Here is a 21283-nt window from a genome sequence, read left to right on the forward strand (position 1 = left end):
ACTTCCTTTTACGAAGTAAAAAGGAAGTATTGTAATCGCGAAAAGTTTCAGGCAGCATATTTCAACGAAAATATCCATTTTGATCGCTATCGAATGCAATTACGTACGTACGTATCTCGCATAACTCAAAAACGAGTAGCCTCAGAACGTTGAAATTTTGTATGTAGGACTGCTATAACATGTAGATGTGCACCTCGTATTTTGGTTGCAATCGGCCGCACCAAACGTATATAAATATATTTATATATATATATCCACTCTGTTACCCGGCTCAGTGATCTCAGTTTCTTTACTCTTATATGTTTGTAAATTGTACATTTCTTGCTTTAAAAATGATTCAATTATGTTGTTTTTATCTTCCGGTTAAGGTTTTTATGCCTTTAGTAAATCTGTATGCAATATTCTTAGAATTATCAACAATTTTAAAGTTGTCTAAGTGCCGCTAAGCCTTTTTTTTTATGGCGGTCATTGATGTTTACATTTGAAACAGGAGACTAGTGGATTTGTTGCCAATCTAGAGAAACTTAGCTTCCAACAACAAAGATAACGCATTCATTTATTATTGCCAATTAAATCATGCTTAATTCTTTCTGGAATTTTTTCGGGGAAATAAGTGTTTCAGATTTACTTCGTAATTTTTAATATAGATATTTTGAGTTTTTATGTATTTTTGCCTTCTCGCGAAGTGAGAACTGAATTAATTAAATGAGAAATACTCAATCGTCTGTGAAAAACTGTTTCTTTTTTGTTTTGTTTGCTTAATTTCTTTTATACATTATTCTAGCTTTATTATATTATTTGAATAGAACATGTGGCAACGATTAGATAATTCTATTCTTTAAATGATATAAATTTTGTGCATTATGAGTTATAATATGAACGAAATATATACGTTAACTGTTATATAATTATTGGATTATATAACAGTTAACTTAGTTTCCGTTATATAATTATTATATTAGTTAACTATTATATAATTATTAATACTGTTAAGTGAATCTAGCGCCAGAGTGTCGCTATCGTAAACAAGTACTAGAGTGAATTTTAAAGAATGCATTTATTCTATTGTGGTTTATGCGCTGTCAGCGAGTAGATTTAATTCAATCCAATAAGTTTAAATGAAATGCAAGAAAAAATGCGTATAATTTAATATTCCGTACAAGGAAGTCATGTGGTGTACACATCAGATTTTTTTTTTTTTTAAACAGAATAATATTCCTTATGAAAATAATTTGAAAATTATAGAACATGCGCTCTCCTTTCCAGGAATAAATGCAGCAACAGAGCGTGTTTTTTCCAGTATCAATAAAATATGGACAATTGAAAAACGAACATGAACATTAAAACTTTAAAATCTATTAAGCCTAAAATATCATTTGACCAATTCATGTGAGAAATTTCACCACATTTTATTAAATGATCCGAATCTATTGTAAAGTATTCACTCGTATAAAAAATATGACCTTAAAAGAAAATCGTAATTTTTTAAATAAAATATTAAATTAATTAAAAAACATAATATTCAAATTATTGTTTTTTACAAATATTTTATAATTACCAATAGTTAATAATAAATATATTTTTGTATATTTATAGACAAGTATATGAATGTATATACTAAAATATATTTTTTGAATTATTGGTCTGCTTTCATAACTAAATTATAATTCTCATTTCATTCTATTTGTCCAGCTTTGTCTCAGTGAAAATTTGGTCACTTTACTTTATCCACTTTTTGTTTAATGGACATCACTTTACTTTATCCACTTTTTGTTTAATGGACATAGAAACATGGTTTCGCGTTGTAGATCCTTTGGCAGCTTCAGAACTGGAAACTCTTTTCGATGTAGTCCATGGAGGTAGGAAGTAAGATGGAGTCGCCCTAAACAAGTTCCTCCCGTACCCTGCTCTGAAGCACCGGCGATCCCTACGTAGTGACCAAAACATTGGGTCATTTATCATTGAGTTCAATGGGATTTGACGCGTTCGGATGTAAATATTTTGTAATTACGTCGTAAATATACATATAAATGTATATATTTTCTTTTTCTACAACACTTCAGAGTCCTAAGTATATGAAAACAACATATTTTTAAACAACATTTCATTCTGAACGGAATTAAATGCTATACTTTTCACAGGACAGTTTTCTCAAAATAGTTTAATTTGAATGAAATATTTTCACAAGTTTTCGTTAATTACATTAGAAAAAAAAATTAAGGTAATTCGATTTTATTCGGTTAAGGTATAAAAATTAAGATCAAAGTTTATTGTATTATTAATATTAAAATTATGCATTATTTTTTTTTCTATTTATAGAGCTTCTTCCTAAAATACTTTCTAAAATATGACATGATTTTTTGGCTTCTGAGGCATCTTTTAAATAGAAAAATGTAAGTCAATTTATAATTAATGCTCTATTCGGTTCATTTTAAATTAGAGAATTATTAGGAATTAGCGAAATACTTTAAATAGTACTTGACTTTCTCTGAACATTTTTGAAAGGGAATAAAATAAGTTTTTTTTAAGTATTATTTAAAACTTATAACTGAGTTATTATAAAATGTAAGGGGAATAATTCTTTTAATTATACTTATCAGATATTTTTTTACCCTTCATTTCAACAATACATATTCCAAAACTCTTTATTACGTTCTGATCGGATCATTCATGATCGGACCTCCTTTGACAGGATATACAAATGTTTTCACCTGCGTCGATTACCCTATTTTCAAATTCTTAATAAGCTGTCTTGATGATGTAGCACGTTCACATGGTCACATCATCTTCACCGCACATGGTATTTCCGCCAAATTCGCAAATGTATCCCTCTTCTGTTCCACACATTTGGGTAAAACTGTACATAATTTTACACAAAAATGTGGTTCCAAATCAAGGGAAAGCTAACTTGTTGGCATATCTGTGTGTATATTTATTAATTTTGACGAGGATTGCAGCATTTGATGATAATTTTATTTTTAATTAACCCAAATAAGTAAAACGTGTAAGCCCAAAGTGATTATTTTTCAGATATATAAAATTAAAACGATGGGTTTAAAATGAGCAGCAGTAAAGCCTGTCCTCTAAAAAATTTTAAAAGGTACATGTTACAATAATATATGGATGTGAAAACAATTTCTTTTATTTAAAACATTTTGACGTTTGGAAAATAAAATAAAAGTAGCGAATACTCTATCAAGGGTATCGAAAGACGTATACAATTTTAAATGTACCGCAAGGTATTTTTCATTCTTTAAGCATAACATTTTTCTTAAAATCTATATTTTTGTAGTGCAACAGCTTAGAATTTTATAAAACAAATTCATAATCAAAATCGCTGTTGTTAGTTATCGAAAAATAACCAAGATGTGATTTTTGCGTAAATGTCACTAAACTATACAAATCGCTATTATCTATCACACTATGAATGTTTCTTTCATGCGAAAGTGTCCCTTTTTCGATTTCTATAGAACTGTCGTGTGTCGAAATACTATCAGAATCTTGTCAAGCGAGCTTCTGAATGTAAACAAAGAACACCCCATCTGGTGACCCAAGCTTCAAAGTAGTGCTTCACTTTTAGCGCTGGTTGGCCCCTCCTCCCTTTCCTACCTCCATGATGTAATCGAAAGTTCAAGCTTACTTTGGATAAACTTGCTGTAATAATAATAGTCTGCAAAAAGTAATAAACTGTATCAAATTAGAAGATTAAGGAGCAGCGCAGTCTGCTTCATTAACTGAAATGCCTTAGAATCAGTTAAGGTAATTTTAGCCTAGCTTAATAGCTTGCGTAATACATTATTGGTTGTGTATTACAAGATGGGCGACGAAAGCCAAGTTGTTCCGCTAAATTTTGTCTTGCTCCTATTGCCTACGGAATTAAGCCTGAACTGTATTAGTTATTTACTATACCTACGTTTATTTCTTGCTCATGCTTAAAACAAATCTGAGTCCTGAATAAATAAACTACCACATATACTTAAGGCTTTATCTAGGGCTTGCGCTAGATACCGCCTGGTGCAGTCTCTAAATTCTGCTACAAAGCGCCTCCCTAAGTTCTAAATTTTCGCCGCTCCTAAACTTTGGATCTCAGTGCTTCCCCCTCCTAATTATAAAAAACTTCTCATCCCTTAATTTTGCCGCTCGGTACTTCCCCAAATTCCAAAAATTGTATCTTCCCTAAATTCTGCCGCCGCTTCTGTGTTTATGGTGAATAACATATCAGTTATTCTTAATTAAAATAGCACTAAATGTAATGTCTTGGCCTATGAGTTTCATGAACAAAATCTACTTTTAGCATATGGAAAGAAGTTTTTGTTGAATTTTTCCTCGTCGACATTTCTTAGAGCATTTAAAAAATATATCGGGTTGGAGGGAAAGTTCTGTCGTATTTTAAATAGGCAGGTGATTTTTCTTGTAAATAAAAAAAAAAAAAAAAAAAAAAAAACACCTGGCTAGTGAGTCAATCAGATTTGTTTTTTGTTTTTTTAGCTGCTGTATAATATAAAAGGTGCCCTTTTTTACCGTTCGTCATTTACTTGTAATATTTAAAGGGAAAAACATGTCGGTAGATAAAGTGCATTTACGATACTGCATTTTATATGAATTCCAAAAAGGAAGCAACGCATCTGTTGTATGTAAAAATTTATGTGCGGTATTTGGAAAAGATATTGTAAATGTTCGTACTTGTCAAAGATGGTTTAGCAAATTTCGTTCCGGGGACCTGAGCCTCAAAGAAAGTGTTCGATCTGGACGACCATCCAAGATCGATAATGATGTTTTGCGATCCATGTTGGAAAATAATCCACATTTAACAAGTCGAGAAATTGCAGAAGAGTTTGGCATTCATCATACAACTGTTGGAGATCACATTAAATCTCTTGGGTTTGTGTTAAAGCAAAGTGTTTGGGTTCCACATGAATTAACGGAAAAGAATTTGTCTGATAGTGTAAGAATATGTTCATCACATCTGATTAGACACAATGTGGAGCCGTTTTTGGACAGGCTGGTTACTGGAGATGAAAAGTGGATTCTTTACGAGAATATTAAAAGAAAAAATCTTACTGCAAACCAGGAACATCATCAGCAACAGTTCCAAAATCAAGTATCCATCAACGAAAAGTACTGCTTTGTTTGTGGTGGGACAGGAAAGGTACAGTGTATTACGAGTTGCTGAAACAGAGAAAAAACATCAACGCGGATCTGTACTGCAATCAGCTGGATAAATTGAATGCAGCTATCAAAGAAAAAAGGCCAGCATTAACGTCCAGAAAAGAAATAGTGTTCCATCACGATAATGCTCGCCCGCATACTGCAGTGGTGACACTACAAAAACTGAATGCGTTAGGATGGGAAATCCTTAGTCACCCCCCGTATTCACCTGACATTGCACCTTCTGATTATTACCTGTTCAGATCTCTGCAAAATTATCTAACGGAAAAAAAATTCAAGTCTTTTAAAAGTGTTTCTAAGGCAGTTGCTGACTATTTTAACTCCATGGATGAGAACTTCTACAAAACAGGAATTTACAGGTTACCTGGAAGATGGCAACAGGTCGTAACAAATAACGGAGCATATATAATTGATTAATATTAAACACATATTTTTATAAATGAATTCAAATATTTTCTTTAAAATACGACAGAACTTTCCCTCCAACCCAATATAATCATGGCCAAGCGTAATTTTAGCAAAAAAGGTTGCCTTACTCTTGTTTTTCAATTACTAATTTAAAAAAAAAAGTTTAGACATCACTGCATGAGTTATTACTGAAGCTGTCATGTATTGATAAACATGCGGTGTTGAAAGCAAAATACAGTCAAAAGTCGTTAATCCGGACTCGTCGACGATTCTGGATTATAGATCATCAGTTTAAATCTGGTAAGATGGCATGCAGAAATTATAAAATGCACTCAGAACTTGTGCGCATCCCCCGATAGCCGAATGTGGCCGAACTCATGGTCTCAGTTTTCCAATCATAGTTTTGTACGATATATTAGTGCATGCATGTGCATGCACTTTGCTTTATTATTAATTATTACTTAATTCATATTGTTACGGATTTCATAGTTATTTATTTATTTAGTTTTTTTTATTTAGAATTGTAATTAGATTTGCTTCATGTTGCCTTAGCAACGCAGACGATTTTTGAAAAGACAGCTGCGTTGGAAGGTTAAAAATAGAACTGCGCGTGCATTTAATACCTAATAAATATCTCGTAATTGCTGTTGCCATCCACAAAAATCCAGATATTTATAGATGTTTCCAGTATATTCGAGAAATTAATTATAAAGCTTATAAAAGCCGAGAACAAACAACTCATCTCAGTAGTAGCTGTAGTTCTAGCGAACTGTTTGTTTACTTAATGCTGTGATTGATTTGTAGCGATTTCGCTGTGAGATAGAATTAGTTTCTCTGTTTTGAATTGATTTTTGCTAAACGTTTGACATTTTGTGATATTGTTAGAATATTTTTGAAGAAATATTTCAGCATTTTGATTTATCTCTTGTGGAAAGAATAATTTTTTGTTAACTTTTTAACGTTAACCGTGTTTATTCCAGCCCTTTGTATTCAGTATGTCTATATCAAAACCAAGTGGTAGTAAAATTAAACGAAAAATCGCTGACGAACATAGAATATTCCAAGTAAAATGGGAATTAGAATATTTTTGCTGTGAAATAAAAGATAAAATAATCTTCTTGATATGTAATAATACTATTAATGTACCAAAGTTATATAATATTAAACGTCATTACGAACAACACAAATCGAAATATAACAATTACGAAGGATTAATGAGAGAAGAAAAGTTGAAAGAGCTCAAGTTAGGAGTGAAAAAGCAACAGTCCATGTTTAGTAAAGTATTGCAAGAAAGTGAAGCGGCGGTACATGCAAGCTACGTCTTGTCCGAGTTGATAGCTAAATATTCGAAGCCTTTTACTGACGGTGATTTCATCAAGGAATGCCTAATGAAAGCTGGAGAAATTGTTTGTCCTGGAAATGTGAAGGCTTTTCAATCAATTTCATTGTCTCGAAATACAGTAGCGGAAAGAGTTACTGATTTAGCCGCGAATTTAAGTGATCAGATCAAAGCAAAATCATCTAGTTTCGAAAGTTTCTCCATTGCCTGTGATGAGAGCACGGACATTAGTGGCAAAGCTCAATTAGCAGTGTTTCTTCGTTCTTGTGACAAGAATTTTAACATTTTTGAGGAATTACTGGAACTAATACCGATGCCTGGTACTACCACAGGAGAAGATATATTTACTTGTGTTTTTGGGCTTCTGCAGAAATACAATCTACCTTTGGCAAAATTAAATTCTGTAGCTACAGATGGCGCTCCATCAATGACCGGGAAAAACAAGGGCTTCGTAACATTACTAAAAAAAAAACTTAGTTAAATTCACGGTTCAAACATTCATCATATGCATTGTATTATACATCAAGAAGTTCTATGTTCTAAGTTCCTGGTTTGCAGTAAGAATGACGAAAGTAATAAATATGGAGAATGTTTTGTCATATATAAAAAAAAGTTAAAAATTTTATAAGATCTCGAGGTTTTAAATCAGCGTCAATTCACTATTTTCTTAAGTGAGTTAGATAGTGAATATTCGGGTTTGTCCTACTATACCGAGGTACGTAGGTTATCTTGCTCCAAGATTCTCAAACAATTCTGGGATTTGAAAGAAGAAATATGTCAGTTTTTAAAAACGAAAAATCAAGACGTAAGTTTGTTTTACGATCCAATATGGATACAAGATTTATCTTTCTTGGTTGATATAACCAAACACTTAACCGATTTAAATTTATCGTTACAAGGAAAAGATCATATCATTACTTGTTTGACATAATTAAAGCATTCAAATGTCAACTAGTTCTTTGGGAAAAACAACTTAAAAATGAAGATTTGACGCACTTCTCGACGTGCAGCATGAATAAATCAAGTTTAGATGATACTTGTTCGTATCAAAAATTGCAAATTTAACAACTGAATTTGAAACGAGGTTTAATGATTTTAGTTCCCTCGAAGACAAATTTTTTGTTTTTTTGTTTTCTTCGATTTTTTTCAGTAAGTATTGACTCAGTACCCAGCCATATGCAAATGGAAGTGATCGAGATTCAATGGAACTCAAATTTGAAAGCAAAATTCATTGAAGTGGGCGTGCCTGAATTTTACAAATATTTACCAGCCAGGTTTGAAAATACTCGAAAATTCGCATATGAAATTATTTCCATGTTTGGTAGCACTTATCGGTGCGAGCAGTTATTTTCAGTCATGAAAGGTAATAAATCTCCTATTAAAAACCGTATTAATGATGCTCACCTTGGGTCAGCGTTGAAAGTTATCACTGCAAACAAAATTTCTCCCAAAATAGGAAAGATAATAGCAGAGAAGAGATGTCAAGTATCAGGACGTAAACATTAAATTTTTCTTGTTCTTTTCTATATAAATATATATATATATGTGTATTATTGTATTATTCGAAATAAATCTACGTTTCTATGAATATTGATTTTCTTTTTGCGGCCCGCCTAAAGTTAAACCTTGTTTGTTTGGCCCAAGTGTACCTATGAGTTTGACATCCCTGATCTAAAGGGTATTAAAATTTACAAAAAAAAAAAAAAAAAAAAGCTTAATATTTATTTGTTTACTTTATTAAACATTTCTTTCAATGTAAGTTGTTTAATTTGCTTCGTTTCATGTGATAATACATTCTCTTTAATTCTATAAACATACATAATTTCTTCTTCAGTTACAAAGTTCCACTGTTCAAGTCCTATAATTGCTGTGTCGAGAATACCGACTAATTTGTCAATCGAAATTTTTTGTTTTCAATAACCTCTTTTACTTTCTTCGCTATCGGAAGCGAATTATAATGACGAGGAATTGGATTTAAATCATATCAAGGACGGAGATAAGCCAAATAAAATAAAAACATCTGACCTGAAGATAAGGATAGTACTGACAGATCAACTTCCAATTCATTGCGCGCCGCGGCGTTAAAGATAAACAAAGTTTAGATAAACAAACGTTAAAGTTTAGATAAACAAAGGATATGCCTTTATCCACTTTTTGTTTAATGGACTTCGAAACATACTTTCGCTTTGTAGATCCTTTACATATTAGTAAATATATATCAGAAATTCTATTTGACATAATCGAAAGTTCAAGCTTACTTTTATAAAATTGCTCTAACAGTCTGCAAAAAATAATAAGCCAAATCCAATTCGAAGATTATGGAACAACGCAATCTGCAACATTAACTGAATTAGATAATTTTAGCTTAGCTTATACCGTCCGTTATATATTAAACGCGCATTCTTAAACGTATTTTGCGCACACGCATATTCGCAGCCGTAAAGGTCTTACGCGCAACGCATGCGCAGAAAGTTTGTAGCTTTGAGGTTCGGATTATAGATCATTCCGGATTATGGGCGTCCAAATTAACGACTTTTGACTGTATAATTAATGACTCGCCAGGTCGGCATCAGGGATATAAAATAGGTGAATGTTTCTCAATATGTAAATATTGTAAATACTTGTTTATCTAACATTTAATCAAGACTCATTAATCGGTACTTCGTTTGAATAACTATGTTTTTGCTATTTAAATTTATGTTTAGTAATTTCTTTATGTTCGCATACTCTACTTGTATTTGAATTGCATGTTTCACCACCTCACGATGTAATACTTTGCAGTGGCAAAGTGCCACCTCTTTATTTTTCACATCTTGTCTCTGTGACACTTTCACTCCAGGATGCCATGTTTAAAGACAACTGGCAAAAAGGCCTGCAAATTCACGCAGGCTAGGCCGTGACCTTCGAGAGGAAGGCCAGAAGGAGGCTCTCGAAGGTCACGGCTAGGCCCAGTATGACAGCGGTAAATGGAATGGAATGGGCGGTTTGAGAAGTAACGTCAAGCAGACACTCAGCTGCGGAGCCAAATTATTTTTTTAATCTCACAAATTTATGCTTACATGATTGTTTTTTCATAACGATGTATTTTATTTAGTGCCTAAGTGAAATTAAGAATCGGAATTTTGAAGTGAAAATCTCCACAAGTTTTATTATGGCAGGAAAAATCAAATGCGCATGCGTAAAGCATACCAAAAAAATAACAAGTTTGTGGCTTTGGGGTCCGGATTTTAGAAAATTCCGGATAATGGACGTCCAGATTTCGGACTTTGTACTGTTTATTGTCAGTTGTACGTTGGAACAAAAATTTAACAATAGCCTTTTATTTCTTTGAACATTTTTTGCATGTTATACTTAAAAGCCTGTTTGGACAATGTCATAGAAACAAATAACATACCTGAAGAAAAAACAACATCAGGTGTATTTTCCACCTCAGTTTGGATTTTTGGTGAGTTATGTTGTGAAACTAAGAATGCTTGTCGCAGTCCTAGGTCAAATAGCAACGAATTTAGTGGTTGCATTAGGGAAACATAGCTGATGATATTACCTATTTTCCAACAGCTGGAAAGAATACAAAACTGAAGAACGGAAAAATTTCAGATTTGAACATATTTCTGTCAATCACTCGTATTATTTTGTGGCCCCAAAAAATGGATGCTACACCCAGACAATAAAGCGATTGTGGAATTCTGCAAAATAACATAATAAACGTAGCGTGGAACTGCCAGAAACCACTTAGAATCTTCTTTAATTGAATTTATGTGGTGACGTTTGTATGCTAAGACGAATTTATTTTCAGCAATTATAAACAAAACTTAACTTCATTCCTGCTGCGTAAATTGACCTTTTTTAATTTCAAGGTTATTTTTTTTATGTGTTGATTTATTAGTGGAAATTAAATGTAATAAAAATAAAAGTCTATCAGGGTCAAATATTCTTGTATCCAGCTAACGCAAAAGTATCATTTTTACGTTAATAACTTTTAATTAGCTTTTCAAATGATTTTGATTATTAAAAGTAACAGATTAAATCAGGAAACCTGTGGCTTGGAAATATTTTACTTCAATACTGATTGATGATTATTTGCCTCGTAAATCAGGAGGAAACCCTCAAATTTTGTATCCTCTACAGTAGTTAATAAAGGAATAATACAAATTAAAAAAATGTTAAAGATTTTCAGCACTTTTCTTTTAAATCTTGCATGACAGTTATATGTAGATCACCAGGGTTCAATGAACCTCATAAATGGTATTCCTGGAAAAGTTCTGGGTTTTGCTCTACTGCCCAAAGTGTAGTATCTCAAAAGATTTCTATGTCATCGTTGTAGGGATTAAGATAGACTGGAGCACAGCATTCTTTCAGAGACCCCCCAATGACAGTTTTTCCTTGTTCTTATGGTTGAAACAGAATTATAGGGAGTTACTGAATTATATGGAGGTCTAGGTTGTAAGCAGGTCCTCTAACATGTATATTAAATGGTATTGTCTCTGTGAATTAGTGGAAGTGTGTACATGAGGGAAAACGTGCCCTTGTCTTCCATTCCAGACGAAAAATAATCATATTTACGTTCCTCGTATTAGAATAGCGCCGACATGAATGACGCAGTTTCGACTGTAAATATACTTAATAAATTCAGTCACTTTCGTCTATTTAAACCAAACTAAATACATTTAATAACAAAACATCCACACGTAAACATTTAGTAATAATTCAGCAGTACAGATAAGCATAAAATAGGAATTACAACAGTTACAGGTCAGCTACGCTTTTAGCGACCGAATTCTACGAACGACAAAATCTCAAAAGCATGTTGCCAACGCAGGGCAACGCAAAGGTAGAAATTAATTCGACAGGCGTGGAATTTAGTCCCGATACACAGGCAAAGGTGAAAGTTTATTAATTGGTCTCTTGAAAACACCAGTTTTAGTTTTGACTGTAGCTACGCGAACTAAGCCGTCCTTGCCCGGATGGACATCGATAATCCGTCCTATAGGCCAAGTTAGAGGTGGAGATCCATCTTCGATGACAAGAACCACCGTGTCGACTTTCAGATTGGCTTTGGTGTGCTGCCACTTGGATCTCTGCTGAAGAGAAGTCAAGTACTCCCTTTTCCATCGATCTGAAAATCCGCGACGTAGATTCTGTACAAAATCCCACCTAGAACTCCTTGTGCGAACAGACTGATGTGTCTCTGGAAAGGAAGTCAAAGTATCACCTGTAATAAAATGAGAAGGGGTTAAAACATTAATTGAGTCAATATCAGAATTGTTCACGTAAGTAAGTGGACGTGAATTCAGAATAGTCTCGATCTGGGTAAGTAGCGTTGACAACTCTTCGTAGGTTAAAAGTCTCTTTCAATACTCTTCTCAGATGAAATTTCGCTTAGCGAATGCCGGTTTCCCATATTCCTCCGAAGTGGGGCGAAGCAGGCGGTATAAAATGCCATTCAATAGATGACTTACTTAGTTCTCGGTAAATTGCATACAAGGAAGACCAGATCTGATTTAGTTCTTGTAGTTTTCGGCATGCTCCGATAAAATTGGTGCCGTTGTCACTGTAAATGGGCCGTGGTGCACCGCGACGTGAAATGAAACATCTAAGTGCCGCGATAAACGAGTTTGCCGTCAGGTCACTGACTGCTTCTATATGCACAGCTTTAGTCGACAAGCAAACAAACAGAGTTATATAGCCTTTCGTTGTTTTAGAACCATGACCTTTATTAAATTTCATGGTAATAGGACCAGCGTAATTCACACCAGATGCGTAAAAAAGTCGTTCCAAAGTCACACGATGTTCAGGTAAGTCACCCATGAATTGCGGATTTGAAGCAGCTTTAAATCGATGACTATTAAGCAATGGTTAACACAACTGCGTATCAGTCTCTTTCCTCCAATTATCCAGTAAGTTTGCCTGATGAGGTGTGATAATAAAGAAGGACCAGCATGAAGGTAAGTAATATGAAGTTCTTTCACTAGTAATTCGCTAAATTTATGTCGAGAAGGAAGTATGACAGGATGTTTGATGTTAAATGCTAAAGATGAATTTCGAAGACGTCCTCCCACCCGTAAGAGACCATCTTTATCTACGAATGGATACGAGGAACGTAGTTGGCTCTTCTTGGGTAAAGGTTTCTCTTCTTTAATACATTGTAAATCATCTTTGAAATAATGATTCTGAATCCAACGAATAATGAAATTTTCTGCTAATCGAATCTCTAGAAATGTTAGCGGCATAAGGCAGCTGGAGTTAATGCCACTACGTGAAATGTTCTGAGTAACATGATGCTTCTTGCAATTAGTAATAAATCTTTGACAGTAAGCCAGAATACGAACAATTTTACAACGCGAAGAATAATGCTCGAACAAATTAGCTAACAAATCATTCGATTCACGTATATGAGAAATAAAAATAGGATCAGATCTTTGTTCGGCCTTTACTTCAGTATCATCTTCAGATTTTAATTCATATTTAGGCTATTTTCCCTCTTCCTGACGCAACCATGATGGACCATTCCACCACAAAGTACAATTTGGTAGGAGTTGAGGTTCAATACCACGAGACGCAATGTCTGCAGGATTCTGTTTAGAGGGAACATGATTCCAATGTTTAATAGGTATCACTTCTATGATTTGAGATGTTCTGTTTGCCACAAAAGTTTTCCACTTACGTGGATGAGCTGATAGCCAAGACAGAACTACCTTGGAATCCGTCCACGCAAAGATTTCAAAATCAAACTTCTTTAAAATGTTCAATAGAGATCGCATTAATCTGGTCATCAAATACGCAGCACAGAGTTCTAATCGAGGAATGGATACTTGCTTTATAGGCGCAAATTTAGTCTTTGATACCAAAAGATTAACCTTAACCGTACCATTGCATTTTTGGCGACTGTAAATGGCTGCCGCATAGGCCTGCGAAGATGCATCAGAAAATCCATGTAGTTGGATAACACTGTCCGTTGTAAGTATGACACATCTCGGAATTTCACAATTATTGATTTGACTGAATGTCTCTTGAAATTTAAACCAATCATCTGAGATATGCTGGGGAACAACTGAATCCCAGTCGCCTTTAACTAACCATAGCTTTTGATACAATATTTTAATCAATATAGTTCAAGCAGATAAGAGAACTAAAGGATCGAAAATGCGAGCAGATTCTGCTAATGTGCGTCTCTTTGTTATAGGTGCGTTGATGTGCAGTGTAGCTTTAAAACTAAAGGTATCAGTAGTTGAATTCCAAAAAAGTCTTAAGACTTTCGAACTCGAATTAGGAGATATCTAAAAATCAGAATTCAATGAACAATGTTCCTTAAATTCAGTTAAGAATTCTACAGAATTTGAATTCCACTTCCTCAAATCAAAACCACGTGCATGTAAAATTGAAGATACTTTCTTGCAAACAGATACTGCATCATCAACGGTATTTGCACCCGACAATAAGTCCTCCATATACATATCCTCTTACAATATACGAGATACATCTGATTCCTCTTTAGAATCTAAAGCTACCTGCTTCAGACATCGAGTTGCTAAAAATGAAGCAGAGCAAAGACCATACGTAACTGTTTTCAACTTGTACATGTGCATTTTATCACTGGAATTTTATCGCCAAAGTATCAATTGATAATTCTGATCTTCAGGGGCTACCATCACCTGACGATACATCTTCTCCACATCGGCTGTGAAAACAATTTTAGGAAATCGAAAATTAATCAAAATCTCAAAAATATCTCTCTGTAATTTCTGACCTACCCCTAAAAGAGAATTCAATGATGTACCATTTTCAGATTTACAGGATGCATCAAAAACTACTCTTTATTTTGTAGTTGTGCTGGAAGGTTTAATGACCGCATGATGAGGAAGATAAAACTTTTCTATATCCGATCTGTTAGATAAATCATCATTAATCACAGTCATATGTCCTAACTGTTCATATTCATGTATGAAATCTTTATACTGTTTTTCAAATTCGGGATTATCTTTGAATTTTCGTTCCATGGAACGCAACCTAGAAATTGCTGCCAGTTTTGAATCACCCAACTTCAAATGCGATTTATAAAATGGAAGTTTTGCAACAAATCGCCCATGTGAATTAACAGAATGAGTGTTTTGAAAATGTGATTCACAAAATTGTTCCTCGGGTGTCAGACATTCCTTTTTCCCAACATCGACAATATCCTCCATTTCCCAGAAACGTTTAAGTTCGTAATCAATATTTATATTATCTTCTAGCTTTATGAAGTGTGCATTTGCTGTTCTGGGGCCTTCCATATTATTTCCGACCTTCCCAGCAGTCACCCAACCGAAAATTGTATTTTGAGTTACAAGCTCATTTTTCGAACCATATATTTGGCTACATCTTAAAACGGAGAAAAAATAATCAGCTCCTAAAATCAAATCAATTTCTTTGGGTTGAGCGAAATTCGGATCCGCTAACGGAATAGATTTAATGTATTCTATATGCTTTACATTAATGACTTGTTCCGGCAATGGCAAAGTTAACCTATCCAAAATGTATGCGTTAACATCAATTACTTCATTATTTAACTTTGACTGAATTTTAAAATCAACAGAACCACAAGTTTTGGAAGCTGGCACTCCGCCAATTGCACGCAAAAGTAACCTTTGATTTGTTCTTTTTAATCCCAATCTTCGAACAGCTCATTCAAAAATAAACGAACTTTCACTTCCGAAATCCAATAATAATTTAATTTGGATAGTTTCGCCACTGGACGAAAATGCGAGTGCGAGAACTGTAGGCAAAATCGCCGAGTTGCAATTTTGAATCGTATTACTGATAACTACCTGACCTTGACCCTCGCATGATTCATTCGAAATTCTCTCTGGAGTGCTTTCGGTTTCATTTGGCGCTTTTAAAAGCTGTACGTTGTTAGCTTTAATATCTTCATGCAACAAACTATTATGTGTTTTTGAATTACACAAATTACACTTTAACTGTGAATTACAGTTTTTGATTAGATGTGAATTTAAACATAAAAAACACAATCCTCGTTTTCGTACAAAGTTCTTTCTAGCAGTAACATCCAAATTCTTAAATTTAACGCATTTATATAACGCATGAAGTCCGTTACATTTCGAACATTTAGTATTACTAAATTTAGAATTCTGTAACATTTTCGAACTACCATTACTATTTCTATGAACGACGTTAGCTTCTGCTTCTTTATTTATGATAATTTCGAGAGAAGAACACCTTAAATTTAAAAATTCAAAAAATGATTCCAATGTAGGAAAATCATCTTCCGCTGTTTTCTGTGCCCATAACTTTCGAGTGTCTGAATCTACCTTTTGAAGCAACATAAATATTAACCATGGATCCTTAGAAGTTGCTTCATCACCAAGAGCTTTTAAACCTCTGATAACTTCATCGGAAGTATCAGCTAATTGCCGTAAATTAACATTATCAACCTGTGAAATACATTTTTGATCCATAAATGTTCTAATTAACGATTGTACGATTTGTTTCTTTTTATCGTACCTAGCGAGCAATTTTGCCCATGCTTCTTCATAAGAATTATTTGATAACGGAATATGTTTAATTATAGAAGCTGGTTCATCAGCAAGTGATCCCATTAAATACTGAAATTTCTGTACACTGCTGTGCAAAAATTAGGGATGAAGTCGAAAAATTAGCATATCAGTTGAACGAAGAGGCAGAGCGAACAGAAAGACCAATCAGGAGATTAAGTAAGGTGATGTTCGGTAGCACATGCGCAGATATACAGGTAGACGTAATGGGGGAGTGTCTGAGTAGTATAAAGCATGTTGTCGGTGTAAGATCAGTATTTCTGGCAAAGAGATTGCACGCAGTATAGCAGTTAAAATCACACCGAGTAGCTGCCTCAGCGAGAAATGGCGAATAATCAATCTGTTAGACGACATCTGGATGCTTTTACCCGAGGTCGAATCATTGGGAAGTTGGAGGAAGGCCGCAGTGTGACAAGTGTGGCTGCATAGTTCGGAATTGCTCACAGCATCGTTTCACGACTTTGCAGACAATTTCAAACTACAGGAACAGCTATCCGGGGTTTTAGTAGTGGTCGTCCACGAGGAACCACACCCGCAGATGACCGGTATATTGCCTTACAGGCCAAAAGAAACAGGCGGCAGACAGCGGGAGAAATCGCTAGACACACGACACAGGCGACTGGACGACCGATATCGCGTTTTACCGTGGCCAGAAGACTGCACGGTGGTGGTCTGTTTGCACGACGCCCTGTACGATGTGTACCTCTAACGTCTGCCCATCGGAGAAGGCGTTCTCTGTGGTGCCGGGAACACCGGAATTGGAGAGACAATGAATGGGGACGAGTACTCTTTACAGATGAGAGCAGATTCAGTCTGAGTAGCGATTCTCATCACATACTCATCTGGAGAGAGCGGGGAAGCCGCAATCATCCCTCGAACATCATTGAAAGGAACAGGTATGGAGGTGGCGGTGTTATCGTTTGGGGAGGCATCATGCTTAGTAGTCATACAGACTTTCACATTTTCGACGCAGGTTCAGTCAACGGGACCCGTTATTGTAACGAGATTCTTCTTCCATATGTGCGTCTTTTTAGAGGCGCTATGGGTCTGCAGTTCCTTTTCATGGACGACAATTCACCATGTCATCGCACAGTAGCTGTCGAACAGGTCTTAGAGAGTGAGGATATTGAACGTATGGATTGGCCGGCACGATCTCCGGATCTCAATCCCATCGAGCATGTATGGGATTTTCTAGGCAGACGCTTGGCAGCTCGTACCTTACCACCAGTAACGATTCCGGAGCTTCGATTGGCGCTGCAAGACGAATGGGCAGCAATGCCTCAACAACTCATTGACACCCTCATTCTCAGCATGGGCAGACGCTGTGAAACCTGCCTAGCAGTCAGGGGAGATCATATCCCCTATTAAAGACCGGATGTTTCTTGCTGGACACCCATCACAGGGATGTTTCGGCCTTCAGTCGCATTGCGCTCCATGCTACTTTTTCAATAAAGCTTCTTTTTATCCCTCTGATTTCTCGTTTAGTAAGTGTTGCTTACATTACTCATGTCCTTACGTACTGGGGATCTTACGGTATTAAATGTGTTGATTTGGAAATCTTTTGTACAAAGTTATATTGAAAAAACCGTCTCGTCCTTAATTTTTGCACACCAGTGTATATTCGATAAAGAAGTATTATGCACTGTTGCAACAAACAAATCTTTAAAATTCATTCAGTCATTAAAGTTACCCAAAAAAATAGGGATATTCAACTTAGGTAACTTAAAGTTACTAATATTAGAATTCCCTGGAACATTTGGCACATTCAATACGTCTAATAAATTTTGATACTGAAGTTTCAAACTAAAATACTTCGATTCAAAATCTTCAATTTCTGACTGCTCTTGTGGTAATTGGGCATCAAATTTATCAAAATCTAAATAAATCCTTTCCAAGCGCTCCAGATGCAAAATTACTTCATTTTTAGATAAATCGGAAGAAATAGTATTCTGAAGCCTTGTGAAGGCCGCTTTTGCCCTACCACGCAATCTAATGACAGTAGCTTGATCCATGATAAGTAATCGAAGTATTCAAGTTCAAAATGAAAATCAATACAAAATAGATATAAAACTTCAAGAATCAAATTCAGATGTAAATCGAAATAAAAAGCACTTATCTGTACTTGAACTGCTGACGAATTCCGCCTGAATCACGCCGCCGTGCCTCCAAGAATTTGTTTACGTTCCTCGTATTAGAATGGCGCAGTTTCGACTTTAAATATACTTAATAAATTCAGTCACTCTCGTCTATTTAAACCAAACTGAATACATTTAATAACAAAACATCCACACGTAAACATTTAGTAATAATTCAGCAGTACAGATAAGCATAAAATAGGAATTACAACAGTTACAGGTCAGCTAGGCTTTTAGCGACCGAATTCTACGAACGACAAAATCTCAAAAGCATGTTGCCAACGCAGGGCAACGCAAAGGTAGAAATTAATTCGACAGGCGTGGAAGTGAACAGTGCCCTTGTCTTCCATTCCAGATGAAAAATAATAATATGTATCAAAAAGCATAGTAACTTCCAACTGAACATCAACTTCACTATTGCTGCCATCTTCCTTAACCTTCAGCTTGCCTTTTTAAGCAGTGGTGATAGATTTAATTCTTTAATGTAATTATAATTTGTTCTTTTATTAATGTGCATGTTATATTTCCCAAATTTGAAATGGAATCTGTATGATTTAATAGTTATTACCGTTCTAATGACTACTTTAGTATATATGTCTACAATTTCATCTTTGGTTTCAGTTATCATGAATTGGATTAGATTTCTTTATTAAAAAAATAGTTTTGCTTATTATTAGCATTAATAATATGAAATGACTATATATTCTAAATTGTAATTTTATTTATTTTATGAAATCTCTCCCATAGCACCTAAATCTATGCAACTTGAGAAAGATGCAACCCATTATGTCATTCCTTGCTTGGATGTAGTCACAAAATATTTGGAAGTACTGGAGCTTCAAGATATAAAAGGAATTATTCTTTTACAAAGTATAGCTTCAAAGGTATTTAAATAAATTTCTTTATATATTTGTTGAATATTTGTCTCTTCATGTGCTTTAATTAAACTTCAGTGCTTTGTGTTAATACTTAAATGAGTTTAGTGATTTAACCATGAGCCTTCCCTAGTTCAAAATCACAGAGAATGGTCAAAACTGGAGAAGCTATTGCTATTTTGAAACACTGAAATGTCAAATTTCATATATCTGGCCTTTCTATGTCAGTATTATGCAAAACACATACATTTTTTGTCGTTTTATACATTACAATTATATGAAAGCTAATATTACAAAATGGATATTTTTAAAAAGTTAAAAGTAATGTGAAAGTCTAAGAACACATCTGTAGCTTGTATTAAAAGAAATTCCTGAATGTATCGATGGAGAATGCCAGTTTAATTTTTTTAATGTTATTCTAAAGACATATTATCAAAATCAAGTAGGTTTGAAAATATATATTCTATAAGTATTTCTTGTTTTCATTTGCAAGCACAAAGAGCAGTTTGTATTTCATTAATGGTCAGTTCAGAAATTTTTAAAAATAAATTTGTAACATAGAATCCCAATATTATTTGTATTGTTTTTGTCATATTGTTGATATTGCTGAAAAATTAAATGTAACCACAGATAATATGTCCATCATATCAAATCATTCAAATCTGCCCAGAAGGGATGGCAACTAAAAACGTATATTTAAGAAATAATCAGGAAACACATAAATTTACCTTACATCAAGCAAACAATCTTATAGTATCTCCAACTTCTGTTCTTCCAGTACAACATGCATCCTAATTGTTTTACAATGTCTGATTTCTTTCAATGCATTTGGAAAAAGGGATAAAATGGGAAAATTCTCTTCTGCATAGATGAGATCCTTATTTCTTAAATATTATATCCTTATTTCTTAAATAAATTGGATTGAATTGTAGTATATGAAATGGAGCACTGTTGTGCTGTTTGCAGACAGCAGAAATAGAAGTATCTCCAGATAGATGACAACGTGAAAAGTAATATTAAAAATCATTATTTTGAAGATAAATAGATTGATAGCCAGTTAATGAAAACTTTTAGGGTTGTTTACATATTTTAGACCAGATCAAGAGATTGATCAGAAGTGGCAATAACTTGCATCTGTTTCCCATCTTCAACCATCCCTTAGTCAACAACGTGACATGATATGTTGATATCCTCCACATGTTTCTATTTGTTATTTTTTTCAGGGATTTCTGGGATATATCAAAAGAAAAATTAATATTATGTTATTTATTTACTGTAATAATAATTATTTTGAATCTATAATGTAAGAGATACCTAGGCGGTATAAATAGATGAGAGGGAAAAGTCAGCCAGATTGCCATGGTGGTTACTTCCACTATAGACAGAGTAAGTAATAAGGAACATTACAGCTGGCTTTAAGTATACTGACATAGATAGCCACCTAAAGTACCAATTTTTAGAAGGCATCAGCTATATGTTTTTCTCAAATAGAAATTAAAAGTATATTTCACTCTGAATTTTTAAATGTTTAATTTATAATGAAAGGGGTGATGAAAATGCCAGAATTAGGACTTGTAGTATTTAAATCAGCTTAAAAATCAGCTGTGCATCTCCAGAATAAAATGTAGATAGTATTCCCTCCCTCCATGTTTCTGTTTGGTTTAATAATATTTTCTTTCAGCTGCTAAAATGAAATATGATCTGGAAATATTTTGCTCTTTAAATTTTCTCTAGTGATTTAGAAATCAAAATGCAGATCTTATTGAAAACAATAGTACAGTTTCGTAAAAATATTATGAAAAATAAAAT

At 34.1% G+C, this 21283-nt stretch overlaps 1 protein-coding gene across 2 annotated transcripts in view; it reads left to right on the forward strand.

Moving 5' to 3' along the window:
- LOC118188817 (DIS3-like exonuclease 1) overlaps positions 1 to 21283 on the forward strand; it is a 218659-nt gene that overhangs the window by 17727 nt on the left and 179649 nt on the right. For both annotated transcript variants that reach the window (XM_085815332.1, XM_085815331.1), the window contains exon 2: positions 19347 to 19483. In XM_085815332.1, coding sequence (XP_085671458.1) covers positions 19347 to 19483 — 137 coding nt within the window. The remainder of the gene's footprint in view (positions 1 to 19346; positions 19484 to 21283) is intronic.

Source organism: Stegodyphus dumicola, chromosome 4 (assembly GCF_044657685.1).
Source record: "Stegodyphus dumicola isolate Sdum_Otavi_A_Nest chromosome 4, ASM4465768v1".
Classification (NCBI taxonomy): domain Eukaryota; kingdom Metazoa; phylum Arthropoda; class Arachnida; order Araneae; family Eresidae; genus Stegodyphus; species Stegodyphus dumicola.